We start from the raw sequence: 23,269 nt of genomic DNA, 5'->3' as shown, positions 1-23,269 counted from the left end.
CCTGCACTGTCCCTAAAACTGCCTAATTCCTAGCTTGCCCTGTGTCTCAATAACAGGCAGATTGAGCGAAGTACACTGCTGAGGTGAGCATCCGGCCAGACAGGAGAGGTCTGCCGCGCCATGTGGGTAGCTCCCTGGCCGGCCTGGGGCCTGGATCGTACTAGCGCTGCAGACTGCTGACAGCTTCACAGCGCTGTGCTTAACTCCTTGTGCCACCAGGGAGGCCCCTTTTTTGTCTTTTAATCTCTGCCTAAACTGGGAAAATAATAGGTGCTCAGTTCATGGATAAATGAAGTATTTAAAAAAAACTCTCAATTTTTAAGAAAGGCAGAAGAAAAGAGTTGAGCAGAAAGCCTAGAAACCCCAGTTTTCACTAGGTTTGCCAGTTCATAGTAAGACAGCTACAATGACTGTTATGTGATTAACCGATTGACGTTAGTGTTGCATGTGTGTGACCCACCACATAATTGTCAGGATTCCAGATATCTGTCCCTGTGAGAAGGCTCAAGAAGATAAAAGCTGTGCTGGGGACAACTCCACCAGTTTAGTGAAGACAGAATTTGTCCAGAGAAGCCAGTCCCTGTGCACCCGGGCATTACAAATCTCCACTTGCTGGCAATTCCACCCATGTTGCATCATCCTCCCAGATCTACTTTGCGATGGGCGCGAGATGCGAGCCTATAAAAAAGGGAAAACATGCGTTTACGTTTGCGGGGCTGCGGTCAGCGAAGGAGGAGCGCCGACCCGGGAACAGACTCACGACCAGAGGCGGCGCCGGGACCGCATTGGCCAAGCCGGCGCCACTCCTCGCCAGGAGAGCCAGGCGCTTGGGGGAAGTGGCAGAGCCCGACAGCGGGAGGCGGAGACGACCTCAGCTGCAGAGGAAACATGGCTGAGTACTCGCGGCTGCACAACTCCCTGGCGCTGATCCGCCTCCGAAACCCACCGGTCAACGCGTTCAGGTAACAGGCTCCGGCGTCTCTCGCCTGGGGACCGCGGAGACCTTAGCAGCCTGCGGGCTCCGGAGGCGGTCACTCTTTCCTGCTGGTTTAAACCTCGAAAGACACTCACACAGGTGGAACTAGTGCCAGGGCCTTTATGCATAGGTTAACTTGGTTGATCTGTGTAAGGAAACTGCAGCGGAGAGGCAGGCTAACCCCGAGAACTTGGCTCCAATCGGTCTGTCCATGCTAACTTCGTGCTGAACCGTTCTGTTTGCTTTTGCAACGTTGACTTTCAGGTGTACTTTGTATTCCAAAGATCTTCCTACAATGCAAAATAGATCTTGACCCCTCACTTCCCAGCCCCCCACTTCAGGCCACTTTTACCATGGTGTACCTAAAAGATTTAGGAATCCGGCAATAAGGCAGTTTCACATATTTAGAAATACATAAAAGTCCCCATGAATGCCAACAGTGAGCAAAGAAATGCAAAGTGACCCAGAAATGGAAGGTTTTCCCTCCTGATAGGTTCTAAATGTCAGGGCCTTAGCGCTTTAGTGGAAAATCAGTGTCAGGGTAGATATTAAATAGCATTCTCTAAAAAACTACTATGCCTTTTATTTTATTTATCATGTTAAACTCTCTAACCCAGATTTGTGCAATGCACTTACGCCATTACTTATAAAAAGTAGATCTCTGCTGCTTAAAATAATAATGACATTGCATATGTTTGGTTATCCCATTTCTCTGAAAAAAATTATAGTGATACATCAGCCTAGGAATGAGTCACCCATCCACAGGAGTAAAATTAGCAGAAATTATAATTTACGTCAAATACCTAAAGCATAGAGACAAAGATCTTTGATCAAAATTCTTATCACAAGAGATTAAAGTGAGGAGACCTCCTAATTTTAACTGAATTTTTACCTGACTATATTAGAGTTTATTTTATTGTAATATTTTATTATTTTTTTAATTAATTAATTTATTTATACAAGAACTGGGGTACAGGCCAGATGCGCAGGGGTGAGAGGATTCACAAGAGACAGAGTGGATAACAGAACAGGCAGACAGACAAAATACACTGCTGAGGGGGGCAGCGGGTGAGACAAGAGAGGTCTGCCTCGGCATGTGGGACTCTAGCCCTGCGGGATCGAACCGGTGCTGCAGAGGCTGTGGACAGCTTCACAGTGTGGTGCTCAACTGCCTATGCCACCAGGCGAGGCCCAATATTTCATTATTTTTAAAGAGTATTTTTATACTTGAATTCTAAAATTATATTTAATTAAAATGTATAGTTACAAATGAACTATTTCATTACTCACTAATTGTATTATAATTCTCCTTTTTATATGAATTATTGCATTTAATAATACCAAAAAATTGCAGGATTAAAATCACACAAGAATGCTATATCAACTCACTTGCCATTCTCAGAAAAAAAGCAAAATATTCACTATTTTTGGTTTTGACAAAGAGAACCATAAGTAAAATGACTACATATTCATTTTGGCCTTGTCTATATTCTAATTTAGAATTATTAGATATTCAGGCTTTCTTTCCTACCCTCTACTCATAAAGGGAAACTGCCATCAAGAACTTGGGGAGGTGTGGGGGAGGGGGGATTCTATAATCTAATACTTATAACTAACAATATTTTCTCACAACGCTTCAAAATGTTTTTGATTTTTAACTTACCTCCCTTACAGGAGAAATGTTAATCACTAGATCATAAAGTTGCTGTTGTTTCCAAATGTGGGCCCACTACTTAAAGGCATAGAAGCCAAGAATCATGCCAGCAGCATTTGAGAAAAGAAACTAGTTAATGTAAGGTCACCTGGCAGAAGACTGGCAGCAAGGCTTCAATCTCCCCAAGGATGGGGCTTTGGCCAGTATTTATGGAGTTAAGGAACAAAGAAAGTATTTAAAAAAAATGCACGGTGGTAAAGTCCAATTGTTTGCTTTCTGCTGAATCATTGTGTCACTCAAATTCGGTCCAAACTGCCAACAAAACTCAGTGCCCTTCATTTCTGCATGTTGTCTGATGTACCATGAACCAGTCCTCCTAGACCCATCATCCATTACTTTATCTATTTGGGCAAAGAGAGGTCACCCTGAGCTCTGAAACACAACTGTTAATTTCTGAAAAGTTTGGTTTTCCCTCATTTAAAATGGTTACTTTTTTTTTGTCCCATTGTTTCACTCTTGCAAGCCCCCCTGCTGTTCTTGCAGATTATATAGAAACCAGAAAAGACCACCACAATCACCATGGTTTCAACATCCTTTGACAACAGTCAGTGTTCTCTCTTCTTCTATTTTTGCTGAAAAAAAAAAAATTTGGTCACAAGTCACAAAGTTGATTTGATGAAATTTATTTTATTTTTTTTTAAGATTTATTTATTATGCATCCAATATCTGAGATGTAGGCCAGAGGTGTGGGGGGTGAGAGGATTCACCAGAGACAGAGTGGGGAGAAGAACAGGCGGATTGACTGAAATACACTGCTGAGAAGAGCAGTAGGCGAGACAGGCGAGGTCTGTGGCATTCATGTGGGTCACCTCCCTGGCCAGCCAGCCCAGATGGAGCTCCTGCTGCAGTAGCTGCGGACTGCTTCACAGTGCTGACACTTAACCCCTTGCACCACCAGGGAGGCCCCTGATGAACTTTAGACAAAAAAAGACAAAATATCACCTCACAAATATATCTCTGATAATCACAGAAACTAAAAAGTTTTGGTCAGCACCCATGAGTTATCTTCAGACTGCATTTTCCATAGTAAAGGGAGAAAATAATTTCTTCACGCCTCTCCCTCTCCTTGGTATGAACCTAGTAAAGGTATATCTGTTACAACCATTTTCATTCACTCCTTGTGTTTGATTTTTGCAGAAGTAACAAAAACATAAGAAACAGAGTAGGCATTGATTGAAATGGGAAAATCCATTTGGAACCGATTGAGCTCATTTTGGCTAATTTTGAGCCATCATTTTACCCAGAAGAAAATATGTACCTTTTGGACTTCTTGCTATGACAGATGGTTTACAATCTGGTTTTCATTAGTAGATTTAGTTTCTAATTAACCAGTCAAAGATTAGTGGATTTGTTTGAGTTCATCTAGATTAATTGATAAAAAGTAACTGGGTAGGGCCTCCCTGGTGGCACAGTGGTTGAGGGCTGGGCTGCTGCGAAGCTGTCTGCAGCCTCTGCAGCGCCAGTTCGATCCCCGGCCACTAGCGAGGGTCCCACATGGCTTGACAGACCTCTCCTGCCATGCCCACTGCTCCCCTCAGCAGTGTATTTCGTCGGCCTGCCTGTTCTGTTCCCCGCTCTGTCTTTGGTGAATTCTCTCACCCTCCCGCGCTTCTGACTGTACCAGTGCTTGTATAAATAAAATAAATAAATCTTTAAAAAAAAAAATAAACTAGGTAGGGGCCTCTGGTGATGCAGTGGTTTAAGTCTTAGCCATTCCCTAGCTGACCCACATGGCACAGCAGGTCTCTCCTGTCTTGACCCTGCTACTTCTCTCAGCAGTGTGTTTCAGTACATCTGCCTGAATCTCCCCACTCTGTCTCTTGTGAATCCTCTCACCTCCCCCCCACCTCTGGCTTACACCCCAGTTCTTGTATGCATAAATAAATAAAAATAAATCTTTTTTTTTTTTAAAAAAAGGTAACTGGGTAAAAGGGAATTATCATTTACAAGAGAAAGGATCTCCTTCATTCCATGAGCCTTTAACACATACCTGATGGCCTGAACAATATGGCTTTTATAGAAGTTTGTTCTTTGTTTTGTTTTAAGATTTGTTTTTACCCTGTATGCCAAAGAAGAGACATTTTGATGGGAATATTCAGAATTTCTTTTTTTTTTTTAAGATTTATTTATGTATACAAGAGCTGGGGTACAGGCCAGAGATGGAGGGGGCAGTGAGAGGATTCACCAGAGACAGAGTGGGGAACAGAACAGGCAAAAATGACTGAAATACATTGGTGAGGGGAGCAGCAGGTGAGAGAGGAGAGGTCTGCTTTGCCATGTGAGTTGCTCCCTGGCAGGCTGGGGATCATACTCCTGCTGCAGAGGCTGCGGATTGTTTCATAGTGTGGTGCTTAACCCCCTGCGATGCCAGGGAGGCCCAATACTCAGAAGTTCAAGACAAAACTGAGTGGACTCTTGTTTTATTATTTTTTCTTTAAGGAAACCCTTGCCGTTTTTCCTAGGTTCTTCTCCTTCACCATCTCTTGGCAATTAGGATCCCCTGCTTCCTGGCAAATCCTCTTCATTGCTTTTTCTTGGTTTTTGTCACTTTTGGTTGAATCACTCTACCGAGCTCTCCCATGTCTTAAGTGATGGTGTATCGAGAAGCACTATGACTATTTTCTCTCTTCTTTTCCTTTGACAGACTCGTTTAATCTTGTCTTTAACCATCTCATCTGTGGATGATGCCCTCATCCACTGGCACTTGGCAAAACCTACTACATGCTCTTTTTTTCCCTCTTACCTTACTCTGACCTCCTAAATTAGGTAGGATTAGGCTTGGCTGTCAAGGATTAAACAAGAAAAAGTTAATTTCTCTCACGGCATTATCCTGAAATGCTATGGCTGCTCCACACCAGGGACTCCAATTCCATATATCTTTTTATCTGCCATCCTTAATATGTGGTGTCTACCTTTTGGTCCATGATGGCTGCTCCCAATCTAGCCATCACATCTGCATCCTGCCAGGAGTAAGAGGGAAACAAAAAAAGAAAAGTGTACTCATTCTTTTAAGGACTCTTCCCAAATGTTGCTTAAAAACAGATCTACTTTCATCCCATTGGCAAGACCGTAATACCTTGGGTTGACCTTACTGCAAAACAAGTTGGGAAATACAGTCTTTATTTTGGGCAGCTTGGTTAAAACCAGATATCTAATACTTTGAAGATGGTAGGGAGGACAGAGTGTTGGGTTTGCTGCCTCTGCTACATCTCATAGCCTATTTCTTTTACACTATTTCACATTTCTTATATCTTCTCAATATAGCAGATTGAAAGTAATTTCCTCCCCTCTAAATTTTGGCATTGCTTTCATTGTATCTTTATTACAATATCCATTTTAATGTGATGTTTTCTTGTATACATTTCGTTTTTCCTAGGATGTCATAAATTCTCACTTTACAAAAATGATGTGTAATGTGTTTAAATTGATTAGACCAATTCTAAGTGGTCAAATTTACAGCAGAGTGAAGGAAAATACTGGTTATTTATTTATTTAAAAGATTTATTTATTTATGCACACAAGAACTGGGGTACAGGCCAGAGGTGTGGGGGGGGGGCGGTGAGAGGATTCACCAGAGACAGAGTGGGGAGCAGAACAGGCAGACTGACTGAAATACGCTGCTGAGGTGAGCAGTGGGCGAGACAGGAGAGGTCTGCTTCACCATGTGGGTTGCTCCCGTGTGGGTTGTTCCATGGCCGGCCGGAGATCAAACTTGTGCTGAAGTGGCTGCGGACAGCTTCATAGTGCTGTGCTTAACCCCTTGCACCACCTGGGAGGCCCCAATACTGGTTTTTTAAAGTTAATTGTCTCTCTATAATTCATCATAGGCACATACGTTATTAGTTGAACAAATTAGTAAAAACTTATCTACAGTTTTTTTTTTAAAGATTCATTTATGCATACAAGAACTGGGGTACAGGCCAGAGGTGTGGGGGGGTGAGAGGATTCACCAGAGACAGAGTGGGGAGAAGAACAGGCAGACTGACTAAATACACTGCTGAGGGGAGCAGAGGGCAAGACAAGAGAGATCTGTGCCATGTGGGTAGCTCCCTGGCTGGGGATCGAACTCATGCTGTAGTGGCTGTAGATAGCTTGCTAGGCTGTGTCCCAACCACCTGCACCACCACGGAGTCCCTACAGTATTTATCCATCTTGTATGTCTTTGATTTTCATTGTTATGAGAGGAAAAATCTCTGAAATGGTAGAAACTTAATTCTGACTAAGCTTCCTGTATTTTTTTCTTTCAGTATTGCAGTACTACATGGAATAAAAGAGGGACTGCAGAAAGCTGTAATGGATCATTCAGTAAAAGCCATTGTGCTTTGTGGATCAGATGGCAAATTCTGTGCAGGTAACCAGTGTCTTGCCCTCTCCCACTAACTCTGGAATCCAGCCACAGACTGAAATCGATACTGCATTTGCTGTTCTTTTGGATAATTTCTTAATGGGTTAATAGATATGTAAGTCTTGAGTAGGAATGAAATCCACTGTGGAAAAAGACACAGGCGTCAAAAGAGAATCCCAGAGAAAACTTTGACCTCATTATTTGTTATTTTGGACTGGTCCCTTGGAGGATATTTCATTCCAGGCTTCCTGCCTATTTTACCTGCTAGCACACACCTGTTGGAACCTGCCTACTCTGCATATGTCTCTGCCCTATGTGAGCCTGGGCAAGTCCCTTTTAACTTTTTTTTTTTTTTTTTAAGATTTATTTATTTATGCATACAAGAACTGGGATGAAGACCAGAGGTGCAGGGGGTGAGAGGATTCACCAGAGACAGAGCGGGGAACAGAACAGGCAGACTATCTGAAATACACTGCTGAGGGGAGCAGCGGGTGAGACAGGAGAGGTCTGTCACGCAAGGTGGATCAGCTCCCTGGCCGGCAGGGGCTTGAACCCTTGCTGCAGAAGCTGCGGAGAGCTTCATAGTGCTGTGCTTAACCCCTTGTGCCACCAGGGAGGCCCCCACTTTTATCTTTGAATCTCAATTTCTCTATTTGCAAAGTAGATGCAGTAATATCTATTTTAATCACCTTTTGAAGATGAAATGAGACACTATATGTGAAAGTTCCTAGTGCCGTGCCCTCAAGCAGAAATGTTGTTTTTCATTTCACACCGAGGCTTGAAATGGAGTTCATTTTTCTTCTGGTAGTCACCTACCTCAGTGACCAGGGCACTCTTTATTGGATTATTATGTGAAGATCAAAAATATTGACAGAATATGGCAGAAGTGTTTGAAATATTGATTTATTCAATGGTATTTGTGTTACCTTTTCCTCTTTTCCCAAATAAATATATTATACCCTCTGACAAAAGTTACATAGTGATGATGGACTATACAATCTTACCATACCCAGAGGAATTTAATGTATGTTAATAGTAGCTTATGTAGTAGATATTGAAATTATGACAATATTTACATATAAAAATGTTAATATTATAATAATTGTCATTTATCTTGCCCGTATATGCCAGTACTGGGTAGGTTATTTATTTATTAATGATGAAATACTATTTTCTTTTTTTTTTTAAAGATTTATTTATTTATACAAGAACTGGGGTACAGGCCAGAGGCGTGAGAGGGTGAGAGAATTCACCAGAGACAGAGCAGGGAGCAGAACAGGCGGACTGAGGAAAACACTGCTGAGGGGAGCAGCGGGTGAGACAGGAGAGGTCTGCCGCGCCATGCCATGTGGGTTTCTCCCCAGCCAGGAATCGAACTGGCACTGCTGAGGTTACCAACAGCTTCACAAAGCTGCGTTCAACCTGCTGCGCCACCAGGGAGGCCCTGAAAAATCATTTTTAATCTCAAGTTACAGGAATGATAATTTTGAGACTCAGAAATTCATCTCGTTTAATTGGAATCAAAAAAATCTAGGAAAAAAACCACTAGACTAGAATGATGAAATATGATGGTTCAGTGAGAAAAATGCAAAATGATGCTAGAGAAGGAATACACAGCAAACGAAAAAGAAGATGAATAGGCTGAATGTGACATCATTACATTAACTTACCTTTTAAACTTGTACCAAGCAATGTTTTCAAAGACAGATAGGATATTTTTCCCAATAGCATGTATAATGTTTGTTAAAAACAGAAAATATAAGATTTTACAGGATTTTTGAGACTGTTGAAAGTATATACCTTAGTACATTTTTTATTACATTGTTTTTTTAAGATCGGTATCAAGAAAAAAATGTTAAATACCTTATTAAGGTCACACTTATATATGTGCATTGGTTAAAAAAAAACAGGAATTCACCAAAATATTGCTGTTATCTCTGTGGTATCTGAAGTGATCTTTATATTTTTATAATTTTGTGTATTTTTCAAGTTTTCTATAATGCATGTTATTTTTATAATTAGGAAAAACAATAAATGTTACTTTAATTGAAAAAAAATCTGTCACCAAACATAATTCTAAGCTGGTTGATTAACAAATAACTTACAGACATTGTGTGCATTTTACCCTGAGATTTTATTTTGTAATGACTCGTGCTCTTATTAAAGATGTGGGCCTAGATTGCTGTGAGTCAGGTTGGTGAGCAGCATCAAATGAGAACGGTTGACTCAATCTCAGAATGATGGTCTTTATTAGAGAATTCCTGGTCTCCTCGGTGCTTTTTAATTTTTCTAAATGTAGAGTTGCTACCTTATATAGAAAGACAGATTTTAGAAGAGTACAGGATTCTTACAAAGATTTGAGGATTTTCTCTCATGTTGTTTCACATTTCCCAGGTTATTTGCTCCTTTATTGTTTCTCCAGCCATAGGATGAATTGTTTCATGGGTTCAAAGAGGTCTGAGATTCCTTAAGAATTATATGGTAACTTGTTATTATATAATATAGCCCATGGCTTTCTCACCTTCCTTTTTTCTTTATATTTATGCCTTTAGGTGCTGATATCCGTGGTTTTGGTTCTGCTAAGAAGCCTAATATCTCACTAGGATATATAGTAGATGAAATACAGAAAAATAAGAAGCCTGTGGTGGCAGCAATCCAAGGTGTGGCTTTAGGAGGAGGATTAGAACTCGCCCTGGGCTGTCACTATCGGATTGCCCATGCAGAGGTAAAAGAGAGGCTCCTTATGAGACTTGGGGTGGGGGGAAAGGGCGGGCTTTTCTTTACGACAAGCTCTAAATGTTGTTATGAGCATCAGAGATGATCATTTTATTTTTTTTTTGTTTTAAATAATTATTTATTTATTTATACAAGCACTGGGTACAGTCAGAAGCATGGGAGGGTGAGAGAATTCACCAGAGCCAGAGTGGGGAACAGAACAGGCAGAAGGACCGAAGTACACTGCTGAGGGGAGCAGCGGGTGGCAGGAGAGGTCTGCGCACCATGTAGGACCCTCACGGGCTACCTGGGATGGAACTGGCGCTGCAGAGTCTGCGGGCAGCTTCCCAGCCCAGCACTCAACCGCTGCTCTGGCCACTTGTAAATGGCCAAGAAGGCAGAGTGATAAAGAATTCAAGTTCAGTCTCTTATGTGCCTGATTCTCCTTTTTTTTTGATACATGCATTTTAATCATTTAATGTATACAAATCAGTGATGTATTGGTATATTCACGAGTTATGCAACAATCACCACAGCTCGTTTTAGAATACTTCATCACTCCTCTCCCTTACCCCAGGTCCTAGGCAACCACTAATATACTTTGTCTCTATAACTTAACCACTCTAGACATTTCATATAAATAGTTCATCTAATATGTTGTCTTTTTATGTCTGACTTCTTGCACTTAGCATGTTTTCAGAGTTCATTGAAGTTAGTACTTCATTCTTTCTTATGGCTAAATAATATTCCCTTATATGGATATACTTCCCTTATATGGATGTATGAACATAATTTCTTTATCCATTCTTCAGTTGATAGACATTTAGGTTTTTACTTTTTTGACTTTCATGAACAATAAAGCCATGGAAATTTGTGTATAAATTTGATAGGCATGTTTCCATTTTTCTTGGTATATTCATGGGTAGAATTTCTGGGTTGTATTGTAACTCTATATTTCATTTTTGAAGAACTGCCAAATGTTCTCCAAGAGGCCACTCCATTTTATATTCCCACTTGCAACATATGAGGATTTTGTATTCTTCCCGTCTTGTCTAAAAATTGTTATTGTCTGTATTGTTTGAGTATAGCCACCCTACTGGGTATGAAATGGTATCTTGTGGGATTGATTTGCATTTTCCTGATGCCTAATGATACTGAGCATCTTTTCCATGTGCATTTTGGCCACTGCATCTCTTCCTTGGAGAAATGTCTATTCAGATCTTTTGCCTATTCTAATTGAATTATTTATCTAATTATTATTGCGTTGTAAAGGCTCTTTATGTGTTCAAAACATATGATTAGCGAATATTCTCTGCCCATCAGTGGGTTGACTTTCTTGAGCTACCTGGATCTCAGGACTCCATCAAGCTGTTCTGGAGAGTCCTATTTTTGTTGTCTTAATATTTAATAGAGTAATTGAGAAATTGTGTAAGGAGCTAGAGATGTGTTTCAACATGAAGGCTTAGGGACAACATGGTTCTCTTTATGCTGTTGATTGAAGTAGAGGGTGTGCACTAATTTGTCCCTTGAACCTCTCACTAAATTTTATGAAACAATGTTTTGGAAAATGTGGGAAATAAAGAGGAATGCTTTCCTTGACTCTGATGATATCACCCAATTTTAATGATCTTTATGCCTTCTACACTTGATAGACTCACATTGGCTTTCCAGAAGTCACTCTAGGAATTCTTCCCGGTGCCAGAGGAACCCAGCTTCTCCCCAGACTCATTGGAGTTCCTGCTGCTCTTGACTTAATTACCTCAGGTTAGTATCAACTCTGCCAATAGCTGTCTACATCAATATGAAGAACTAGTCTAGGCTTTTAAAAACTCCTGGGTGACCATTCCCTACTCATATATCCTTAAGCAATTACTTTAAATTCTTTGATGTTAATTTTATCATCCATAAATGGAAAGGATACATTCTCTGGGGGCTTTTCAAATGTTACCATGGTGATCAAATGTGATGACTTTGTAAATGAAAGTGTATATACATACTAAATACATTCAGGATTTTAGTATAGTTCAAGTATGTATTTACAGACACTGGTGTCACGTAGGGTACTTTATATTCAGATGATCCAATTTGGAAATTCAGATGATACAATTTGGAAATTGTAATATAAACAAGACCAGAATTCTCAAAATAAATTTTCAAGTTTTAGTGTGGAAATGATTGAATTTTTCCTTTCCAATGACTAAGATATTAGCTACAATTAGAAGGGTTGTTCTTTTTTCAATAGGGAATATCAACAGCACAACGCTAGAATACATCTAGAAACTCTAGATTTAACAAACACCATAAGGTGATATATAAAGAGATTTCGAGTTGAGGTAAAGTTGGAATAAAGAACATATACAACTATTTAGTCCAACAGGTAGAACTCATTATGAGTCCTTGGGGTCAGTCACTTTATCTTTTTGTCCCTTAGTTTCCTCATAAATGTGGCAAATAATATTATCTGCCACATACTTAATACTTACAGTGAAGATAAGTTAGATAAGTTAATGAAATGCGCTTAGAACAGCCCTAGACTTGGTGCTGTGTTTGTTGTGTATTATTATTCCCATATCTGTCTTCCTACAATAATAGGCAATTGATGAGAATCTTGGTATTAGATTATATCCTGAAGAATGGGCAAAAAAAAAGAGTATGAGCTTTAGAATCAAAGACTTGAATTTGAGTCAACATTTAGACAACATGATTTGTGCAAGTTAATTTTTATTTATTTATCCAGCAACTATTATAGTTTTCTCTCATGTGCCGAGTTCTGTTCTAAGCATTGGGCCTATAGTAGTGAACCAAACCAAGAAAAATGCCTGCCCATACGGTGATTATGTGGAGAAAACTATACCAGTAAAACATTAATCATAATTCCATATTTTATCAGCTCAAAAATGTACTTTTTCTCACATATTTCAAATTAGGATGCCATTTACATTTACTGTGAATCTTGTTTTGATTGACAGTAGTTTTTCCTACTTTGTGTAGGGCTTGAAGATTATAGGAAGAATGCTTGCTTTTCTTTTGAATGAGTTAGAAAGGCATTGGAGTTTTTTGAGTAGAGAAATAGCACGCTCTCACTTATGCTTTTTAAAGATCACTTTGGCTATTAAAAATATGTTATTTGGAAGTTAGGGCATAAATAGATTGGATAGAGGACTGCTATAATAATCCAAGAGATAGATAATGGGAACATGGACCTGAGTGGAACAATGTAAATGGTGAGACATGGTTAAATTCTGGGTATATCTTATGATGACAGGGATTCACAGGCTTGTGTGGCAGATCAGATGTGAGATGTACCAGAGGGAAGAGAGTGAGGATGATTCTAATAGCAGGACAGCTGGAAGGATAGTATCATTACCAAAAAGAGAGTATCTGCTGGTAGACAAGTTGCAGGGAGAAATTATAAGAACTTAGTTTTGCATGTGTTATGTTTGAGAAGCCTAGTAGACATCCAAATGGAGATGTCAAGAAGCCAGTTGCATAGATTGACCTTGAAGTTTATCAGAGAGGTCTTCTGAATGCTGCTTAGCGGTGAAACAACCACTAGTTGGTTTATGGGATAATGAAATTACATGGCATGCTTCTGGTATATTACTGTCACATAGGAGACACTTTATAAATGGTAACTTCAGTAGGCAGAACAATTGGACCCCCAAGATGTCTACATCATAATCCCCAGAATCTGTGGATATATTACCTTTTATCACAAGGGACTTTGCAGACAGACATACATGTAGAAGGATTTTAAGATTACTTTGGATTTTCTATGTGGGCCTGACTTATCACAGAGTCCTTATGTTGAGAACCATGACACCAGGGGTCCTTGATGTCTCACAAAAGAATTTCATGAACCATCAGTATGAAGCCAGCCTCAAAGTTTATTAGGAAGTGACAGGGCAGAACTCCGCGTGAGGCAGCCTCAGGAAAGCGGGAGGGCTGCTCTGAACAGTAAAGCAAGAGGGTTTTTCAAGTATTTTTTCCCCCTCATAACTGTGCATACCTTTCTCCTGTCACTCCTTTTTGGGGACTAATTGGAATGGCCCTTCCCCCTTCCTCCAGGACTGTGTGGTGGCAGAAACAGCTGTGCTCCTCTGGGGGAGTGTGTTAGGGCCTGTTTTTATCCTTAATACCTGAAAGAGGCAGGCAGGGGTTCAGAGAGGTGAGACAACACTAAACAGCTTGGCTTTGAAGATAAGAAAAGGCCAGAAGCCAAGAAGTGTAGGCAACTGGTAGAAACTGGATGGGCAAAGAAACAGATTCTGCCTTAGAGCCTCTACAAGAAATGATTGACTGACCTATTTTCAACTTCTGACATCCCAAACTTAGATTAATTAATATGCGTTATTTTAAGCTACTAGATGTGTGTTAATTTGTGTAGGAAGTTAATGGCTCTTGCTTTTTGGTTTGGAAAAACTTTTTTTTCTAAGAAAGGATTATAAAAAGAAATTAATTGTTACTTAAAGTCAAAGATTCCCTACTAATGTAAATTCCCTACTAATGTGAAAGAAAAACACCAGCTTTGTAGACACCAACTTTGTAGACACTGTCCCCACTGGAAATTAAGAAGTAAATAAATTTAAGATTAAATTAACACATAAATAGCTAACCTTTCTGATCTGACATCCATGAGAGGTAATCCTGGAAAGTGGAATAATTCCAACTCTAACCACTGCTTCCCCTCAATTCTCTTAAATTTAAATGCCACTTGAAAGCAACAGGACCTTGAACAGCCATCACAGAAGATAAGCTTGGGCACATTGCAGTTCTCTGCTATTCAGCTGACATTCTCTGTCTCATCAAATCATGAGAACTGCAGTTTCCTGCCTTTCCTCTGCTTTTATTTTCTAAGTCCCTTCCCACTTGTTCACCGAATAGCTCTATTCCCACAGAGCACTGCCCCTGTCCTGAGGAGCTGTTTTAGGATTGTCTCAGAGAGGGATGCCCTTGGGCTCTAGACTTTGAAGAGCTACCTCTCACCACCCAGACTATGAGGGAGGAAGTTGGGGGTGGCATCTTTCTCCTGCCTGCCTTTCTGGATTTATGTCCAGGTGGGTTTTCCTTTATTTGAACAAGATGTTGAGGGTGAGTTTTAGTACCCAGGGCTCCCAGGCAGCCATAATAAACATCACATGATCAAAACAAACAGACAAAAATATGAAAACCAAACCCCAAACCTAAAACCTATAAAAATATCCTGTGACATTAAAAAAATTAAACAAATATGAATCTGCTGAAAAAGATTAAATGCAAACTTTAGAAAATTCACATTAGTCATGAAAGAAAATATTTTATTTATTAAATAAGAACACTCCGTTTAAAATCAAAGCATTAGCCAAAATAATTTTTTTTGAAACAATGAATAAAGTCATAATAGATCAGGCAGCTGAATCAGCACCATGGAGGATAGAAACCCACTTATAAAATTCAGAAGAATTTAACAAAAAGATACATAAAGTGTAAATGAGGCAGTAGAAATGGAAGGTATGTAATAGAGGTTTCTGCTACAAATAAGAGCTCCCAAAGCACAAAGCAAAAGGTGAGAAGCAGTAACCACAGGAAAAAATAGGAGAAATTCTTCAGATTTGAAATAGAATCCAAGGCTGTATTTTAGCAAGAACACCATTTTCCTGGAAAAACTGATGAGGAGAGATCAATGCCCTAATGTACTTTGGTAATGATTTTATACTTCCAGGAAATAGAATCCTGTAAGCTCCAAAGGATAAAAGCAAACACAGCAAAAGGTTACTTTCAAAAGAACTAAAATCACTCCAGCCATAAATGAATGCTACTAATGGGACTTGCACATAATAAGCGCTATGCACCTTTAAAGTGATCATTTAAAGCAGGAGCTGGCACAGTGTGATCCAGGGTCTGCTGAGCCTGTCTCCCACCACTAGGGGAGAGTGGAATCACACCTCTTTTATAATAATTAATTACTTGCCTTTTCCACTCTCATTTTCACAAAAGTGTACAGTGGAATTTTCTAGAGGCCTTTATGTGCCATGTCATATTGTTACAGGGCAGCCCCGATATAAAACGGGTGCCTGGCTGTGGGTCCTCACCCGCGTGCTTAAAAGGGACTTATTAATACTCCACTACAGCACACACAAAAGGTTAATAAAAGGTTTATTTACAAGAGAAGGGGAAATGAGGAAATGTACAACTCAGGGAGAAAATAGGGAGATAAAGTCTTAAATGCATCCTACCCGTTCTGCTGACCTGGAAACCCAATGGCACTCTGAGAGCTGGCTGTGAGCCCAGAGCCGTGAAGCCAAAAAGGACCCCAAGACCCACATGTCTGGTTTTTATACCCAACCTGGCTGCTTAACTCCACCCTCAGGTCCCAGCAACCTTCCCTTTGGTGGTGACGGGATTTGTCTTTCCCAGTGTCCTGATGGCTTTGGTCTGGAGTGGGGGTGGAGTCCACAACGCCTGTATGGAATTAGCTTAGGACATCCTTTTCCCCCTAACAATATCACAATAGATTGCATCCAGAAGCAGATTAGAAAATTCCACTGTCTTCTATTAAGCCAGACATTAAAGAAATTTGCAAAAATATAAAACAATGACTCTCTTCTCAGTAGTAGTTTCAATTTTGAAAATTTAGTCATTTTGCATAAAATTCATTTGTTAACATGTGATAGGTTTATCATTGTTTTTTAAGGGACTTAATATACACTTTTAAAGTTCTCGGTTTTAATTTCTAGAACAGTAAACAATGATAGAAATAACTCACATAAATAAAAACTCTGAAATCCTCTATAACTTTTAAGTGTGTAAAGAATATAATAAAAAGCAAGAAAAGGGCCTCCCTGGTGGTGCAAGGGGTTAAGCACCGCACTATGGGGCAATCCACAGCATCTGCAGCACGAGTTCAATCCCCTGCCAGCCAGGGAGCAACCCACATGGCGAAGCAGACCTCTCCTGTCTTGCCCACTGCTCCCCTCAGCAGTGTATTTCAGTCAGTCTGCCTGTTCTGTTCCCCACTCTGTCTCTGGTGAATCCTCTCACCACCGGCACCTCTGGCCTGTACCCCAGTTCTTGTATGCATAAATAAATAAATGTTTTTTAAAAAAAAGCAAGGAAAAAGGAATGGTGGTTGGTACATGGGAACTACATATTATTTAGCCAATAAGTTTCAAGAGATTTTATTGATCTCATAGAACAGTGACATTTGTTTGTTTACGACATTTCTTCATGAGATCGACTCTGAGTATTTTTGTAATGTTTTTTCCACAAAACTGAGTATAAAGGGAAAGCATTAATCAAGTTACATTGTCATGAACTAATTCCATTCATAATTAAAAGTCTAAGGCTAAAATGTTTGAGAATGAGAACTGATTATCAAAATCCATGTTTTGACACAAAACCACAATATAGAACTGTGTACACATGAGCCAAGTTAGAAAATGAGTCTATATACATAAAAATAGCTTTTTTTTCTTTAACAAAAAGGAAGGAGTGTTATAAATTCTATAAAGTATGAAAGAAGGAGGAAAAAATGTTATATTTCTTCAATAAATTAATTTCAAAATTGTTTTATTTTACAGTGTTATAAGTTTACTTTTACAAATGTGATCTGTTTTAAGTAATGTAAACTTCATGTGAAGATGTCTACAATCCAACATGCTGCAGGAATCAAAGCACATTCTGAAAGAGACAAAATAGAAAGAAAGCAAAGAAGCAAAAATATAGGAAAAAATGTAATGGAGTGAAATGAATCTGTAAAGTCTAAAGTTTATAAAAATTAAGGCTTGGAGGTGAATATTGAGGAATTCCTTGACTATTTTTAGTATTAAATCTCTATGGCAAGATTATCTCAGGGAAAATCAGGAGAAAATCTGGCTTATTTAACAAAACAAAAATGAAGTGAACTGGATTGGCCTTTCCCGAAGTACTGCTGCTTATAGAAATATTACTATTTTTAATGTGGTGATGGAAGGAAGAAGTAAAAACAGAATATGATGGATTTTTATTTGCATAGAAAAGATCACCATGAATTAGAGGAAAGCGAACCTTAGAGTCATGCACCTATCTTTTAATTAGTCTTACAATTTTAGGGAAACTTTTAAATGACACCTGGAAATGGTTCCATGTAGGAATTTTTTCCTAAAGGTTGGAAAAGAAGCCACAAATAAAACTGGAAAAAAAAATTGAGATTATCTCAGCCACAGTTGCTTTGGGGTCTACTTAGAGTAGACCTAGACAGGACTCTTCCTAGAGCTCACTGGACAGTGGTTGTCATCTACATCGAGGCAACACAAGAAGAAAAAAGTTTATATCCCAGCAAAATAACACTTGATTTCATCTCAGTTAGTTCCTCACCTGAGGATTCGGGTTGGATGTATAAAGTTGTGTTTTTAAGTCCTTGAAGCAGAATAAAATTATCTGGATCTCATTGGCTGTAGAAAACAGTAGTGGGAAGCCTCCTCTTTTATGAAATCTAGACCAGAAGAAATCATTATAGCTGCAGTAATATTCTGTCCATCCTGTGGGCAGTTCATGTCCCCCTAGTCAGTGGCCCCAAATATCCTTTCAGGTTTCATGTTCCATTTTGTGTCCATGTGGTCCCCTTTACCCGGGGAGACTGATTCACCTCTCGCTCAAGTGATTTTATGCACAGGAGACTCAATCCCTAAAGCTGTTTACTGTCTGATCTTATCTGCTACCTTCGAAGCTTCTGTAGTATAGGCAGCAGTGGTCCTCAGCTCCTGCAACAGTGATTCCATAAATTAAGGGAGGGGTCAAGATGCTGGGGAGCCAGAATATGCCAGAAGTCCATCCCATTGGTCCTGTGTTTTTTGATTACCATTCATATAATGCTAACTTGATTTCTTTCTGTCTATCCATCTATATTTTCGGGCACTTTTTTTTTTTTTGTAACCAACAGTCCCTGCTGCTGGTACAAAACAGATAGCACTACTCTGCTGCTAATACTGCTATTGTTATTATGAAAGAATCAATTGTCTCATTTATATAGAAACGTGTAGTTCGTAAAATACTTCTATAGAGATTTATAGGCTATAATTAGACTACAGCAATCTAATTTAATACTCAAAATTGCTAAGTTAAGCACAATTATCCCCATTTACCAATGAGGAAATTGTGGTTGTAGTACTTCACTGTAGAGCCAGAGTTTAAATCCAAATTTTCTGGTTACTTCTCAGTAATTCTGTAATGCTCTTTTACTGCAAGTCACTGTGGCGCTTATTAGATTCATTTAATAAAAGCTGTTTATATCCTAGACAGATAACCTTCCCTTTTAGAGAAATTAATGCTTTTGCCTTCATCTCACATCCTTCTTTGTTTTGTCTTGTTTTTTTTTTTTAGGGAGACGTATTTTGGCAGATGAAGCTTTCAAATTAGGTATTCTAGATAAAGTTGTGACCTCAGACCCAGTTGAAGAAGCTATCAAATTGGCCCAGAGAGTTTCAGGTAAGACAATAATAATAAAATAACACAAGACTGGAAGCAAGCTCTTTGTCCACTTTCATGAGGAATTCAAATATCTTATTGTACATCCACAGAATGGAATATGGCACAACTTTAGAATGAATGAGGAACTCTGTGCATTGATATGGTCTGAGCACCATGACAAATTGTATTAAGTAAATCAAGCATCTTTGTGGAAAATGGTTTACCATTTGTCTAATAAGAAAGCTGGGGGTGGTGGAATCACATGTCTACCTGGGGAGAATGTACACATGTAACTGTCTATGTCGGAAGTATTGCTATAAGGATTCTTAAGAAATGGGTATTGCTCCTCTGGAAATGGGCTGGTCAGTCAGGGAAGCAGCTGGAAGGGTACTATCTTCTGTACTTTTTGAGTGTTTATTCAATAAATGTGTTTTCTATTATGGTATACAGTTAAAATTAAGAGAAACAAGCAGGGCCTCCCCGGTGGCGCAGCAGTTGAGCGCTGGGTTGCGAAGCTGCCTGCAGCCTCTGCAGCGCCATTTCGATCCCCGGCTGCTCCCCGGCCACCAGAGGAGGGTCCCACATGGCGCGCAGACCTCTCCTGCCGCCCGCTGCTCCCCTCAGCAGTGTCCTTCGGTCCTTCTGCCTGCTCTGCTCCCCGCTCTGGCTCTGGTGAATTCTCTCACCCTCCCGTGCTTCTGACTGTACCCAGTGCTTGTATGTGTGTATGTATGTATGAATAAATAAATAAATAAATCTTAAAAAAAAAGAGAAACAAGCATACAAACATTTCAGCAAATGGAAGAAAATCTGCATAATTTACACAATAAAACCATGATTCTGTCACTGTAAACTGTTTTCTCTCTCTCAATGGTTTCTCAATTTAAGGATTTATGACATTCCTCCAAGAGTTCTTTTTGCTGTTTCTTTTCAATTCATGGAGGTTGGAGCAGGAGGGAGAGGGTTAAAGAGTACCAGAAAGAATAATTGGGAGGAGTACTGGGCGGCTGTGTGATTATTCCTCCCTAGGTGGTCGGCAATGGCTCTGTGCCATTCAAAGGCTTTCTTTGGAAAAAGTCATTCTTTTGTTGACCCTGGCAGGCACCAAACACTTCCCTAAAAGAATCTTTCTTTTTGTGGCTCTAACCAGTTGCTGTTTCAATGCAATAGTAAAGGCCTGCACTGAGAGCCTGGGAATTGGGGGAGAACAACACTGGTGACTCAGTATCAGCACGTCTTTGCTCTAATGGGAATGAGTTTCCTGGTAACTTTCTCTGCTTTGCAATGACCTTCAGTGTTTCATCACATGTTTCTTGGTGCTTCTAGAGAGGGCTTATTGTAAGAAGCACTGGGTGAGTTAACAGCAAAGACTATTTGCATTTGGAGATCCCTAAATTATTTTAGATCCCTAAATTATTTTAAGGTTGATCCATGTCTATCATTTACACCATAGTTTCAGGTTTGTTTTGTTTTCTTCAATGGCTTCAGATTTTAAACAGAAATTCCTTTTTCTTAAGTGATTCCCTAAATTTGGAACTGTTACTTTAACAGATGAGGATCACAATCTAGCACTTCTATGAATGTTCTATTTTCATTAAAATTATTTAATTTTTAAAATTACATTAAATTTTTGAACATTAAGTTACCTTTTTTCTTTATAAAATGGTTTACTCAATCCCAGCAATATTGCAGTTTGTCCACAAGATGGCATCCAAATATCGGGGACGAATCATACTTTAAAACTTAGTAATTCACTGTTAACAACAGAGGGATGTGCTGGGCTTTAGGAAAGTATATATACCTATTTAAAATTATAATCATGAAGACTTTCATTATTTCATGAAGCAATATGTAAAGTTGTGATATAAAAAGTCTAAAATATAAATTTACATAGATTCTATAATTATTGCTATCAGAGAATGTATGAATATAGACAAAATTTAACTACACAAAAATAAAGTTAGCTTTTCTCAATTTTTTGTTAAATGACTTTTACTTTTGTTTTGATTTTTGTCCAGCTTTATTGAGTTGTGATTTCTACACAAGAAAATTCATACATTTTTAAAGTGTAGAGTTTGATGGATTTTTGTAATTGTTTGTAGTTATGTAACCACTTCCCCAATCAAGATGTAGCTCAAAAATGTTTTCATGCCTCATTCTAGTAGATTCCCTCCCCTACCTTTTGGCCACAAACACTGGCCTACTTTCTATTACTATAGCTTTACTTTTTTTTTTTTTTTTTAAATTTCATGTAGACAGAAGCATACATGTAGTATGTACGTACACTTTTGTGTCTGACTTCTTTTACTTAGCATAATGTTTTTGGGATTCCTCATATTATTTCACGTATTAATTTTCAATTCCTTTTTATTTCTGAACAGTTATCCATAGTGTGAGTACACCACAATTTGTTTATCCTTTTACCCACTGAAAGAACTTTTAGGTGTTTTCTCCTTTGGGTCTACAGGAGTCTTTGTAGATACATGTTTTCCTTTCGCTTGTGTAAATATCTAAGCTTCGTATGTCTTGGCTGTATAGTAAACATATGTTTAATTCTTAAATGCTTTTTAAACTTGATAATAAATTAAAAAAAAACCCTTACAAAAATAAAAAAATAAAAACCACCCTTAGTGACTTGAAAGACACTCACTAATTTTTGCCAAGCAAATTCGCAGAGATAGAAAAATAACATGGTAAGATTGAGTTTAAATAAGATGTTTACACTCCTTATATGTATTCCATCTAGTGGACAATAGGACAAACCTGTGCTCAGGCTTATTCCTGTATTTTGATTTGCTCGTCCAGCTTAAGAATTTACCACAGGAATAATCACAGAGTATGCAAAGATTTGTATACAGTAATACTCACTGAAGCTGTATCACTGTTAAACATCAGAAACAACTAAATCATGTTACATAAAAGTCGATAAGTCTCAATGAAATGATCCCATTCTGCATTTAAAATTCTGTACTTAAAAAAAGTTGAAAATTTGGGGCAATGCTTATATGTACTATTAAGTAGAAAACAGGTAGATAGGAAATTGCACAAATATGTGGGTATGTGTATGTATTAAATTATTTACATAAGAAAAATATATAACAGATTTTTATAGTGGTTGTATTTGGGTGCTAGGTGATGAAGAAGCTTGATTTTTTTTTTAAGTTTATCTTTTCCTAATGAATCATTCAATTTACCAAAGAAAGAAGGGTGCATGGTCAGTGTGGAGGGGTGCTGTCAAAGTATTTCATTTTCATCCTATTCCCACCCAACCTATCACTCTCCCCCACTGCTGAAATGTTGATTTTAAAAAAATAACAAAGGAAAAGTTTAAGAACACTTATTTAGTTTCCATATCCAATAGTAAAGGAGACAGGGAAGCGAATTTCTGGGGTCAGTGTTGCAATCAGTATTTTTGAAATCAGTTATGAGTGAGAAGGCACTGCAGGAGGTTAGCATGTATCTTAAAATGTGATTTGGGAAGAAGCTGTGCATTTCTCCACAAACTTAACTTACATCCTGGAGAGCTGACTGTGGAAGTTAATTAGCTTCGCGCATCTTAATGCTCTTGTTCTAGGAAGCCTCTCAGACTACCGCAGTGCTATAGGTTTAGCAGAGCTGTTTGGAAATACTTGGCAAACCAGATTGCTTTGGCTAAACTGGGGAGGGGAGGGTCCTGAAAATGCTATTTATTTGTACTTGCATTTGGCCAGAGGCCTGCTTGTCCCAATCTGGATAAGAGCTCCCTCTTCTCCATGTGATGTGTCTGGCATGAAGCTGAAAAGTATGTGCTGTTATTTAAAGGTGGGCACAGGAGACATCCACTGGGAGTCTCCACTCAGGAACCTGGTGCTCTGGTTTTGTCCTGGAATGAGCCCTGGTCCTCTTCTGTGACTGCACTGGGCTGTAACTATTTTTAGTGATTCTAATTTTGCCTTTTAAAGACCTTGGTCTATTTGTCTGCTTGGATTTTGTGGTTTTGGAAAAAAAAAAAAAACCTCAATGCTTTCATGTCTTTGTCTTCCTTTTCTCTGTACCCTTAATTCATTTTTACTCTCTACGTTATAAACATGCTTCACAAGAGAGAGTGACCTGG

The 23,269-nt window shown here is 39.0% G+C and overlaps 1 protein-coding gene across 1 annotated transcript in view; it reads left to right on the top strand.

Annotated features, from left to right (window-relative positions):
- Positions 1-301: 301 nt before the first annotated feature.
- The window catches only part of EHHADH (enoyl-CoA hydratase and 3-hydroxyacyl CoA dehydrogenase), a 62,648-nt gene continuing 39,680 nt past the window's right edge, over positions 302-23,269 (top strand). Inside the window, exons 1-5 of the mRNA XM_037525231.2 lie at positions 302-962; positions 6,938-7,041; positions 9,588-9,760; positions 11,403-11,514; positions 19,090-19,194. Coding sequence (XP_037381128.1) covers positions 697-962; positions 6,938-7,041; positions 9,588-9,760; positions 11,403-11,514; positions 19,090-19,194 — 760 coding nt within the window. The 5' untranslated portion in view covers positions 302-696. The remainder of the gene's footprint in view (positions 963-6,937; positions 7,042-9,587; positions 9,761-11,402; positions 11,515-19,089; positions 19,195-23,269) is intronic.

Source organism: Talpa occidentalis, unplaced genomic scaffold (assembly GCF_014898055.3).
Source record: "Talpa occidentalis isolate TD23 unplaced genomic scaffold, MPIMG_talOcc4v2.1 talOcc4.4, whole genome shotgun sequence".
NCBI classification, from domain to species: domain Eukaryota; kingdom Metazoa; phylum Chordata; class Mammalia; order Eulipotyphla; family Talpidae; genus Talpa; species Talpa occidentalis.
Note: the sequence above shows the minus strand (reverse complement) of the source record. Positions and strands in the feature narration are given on the sequence as shown.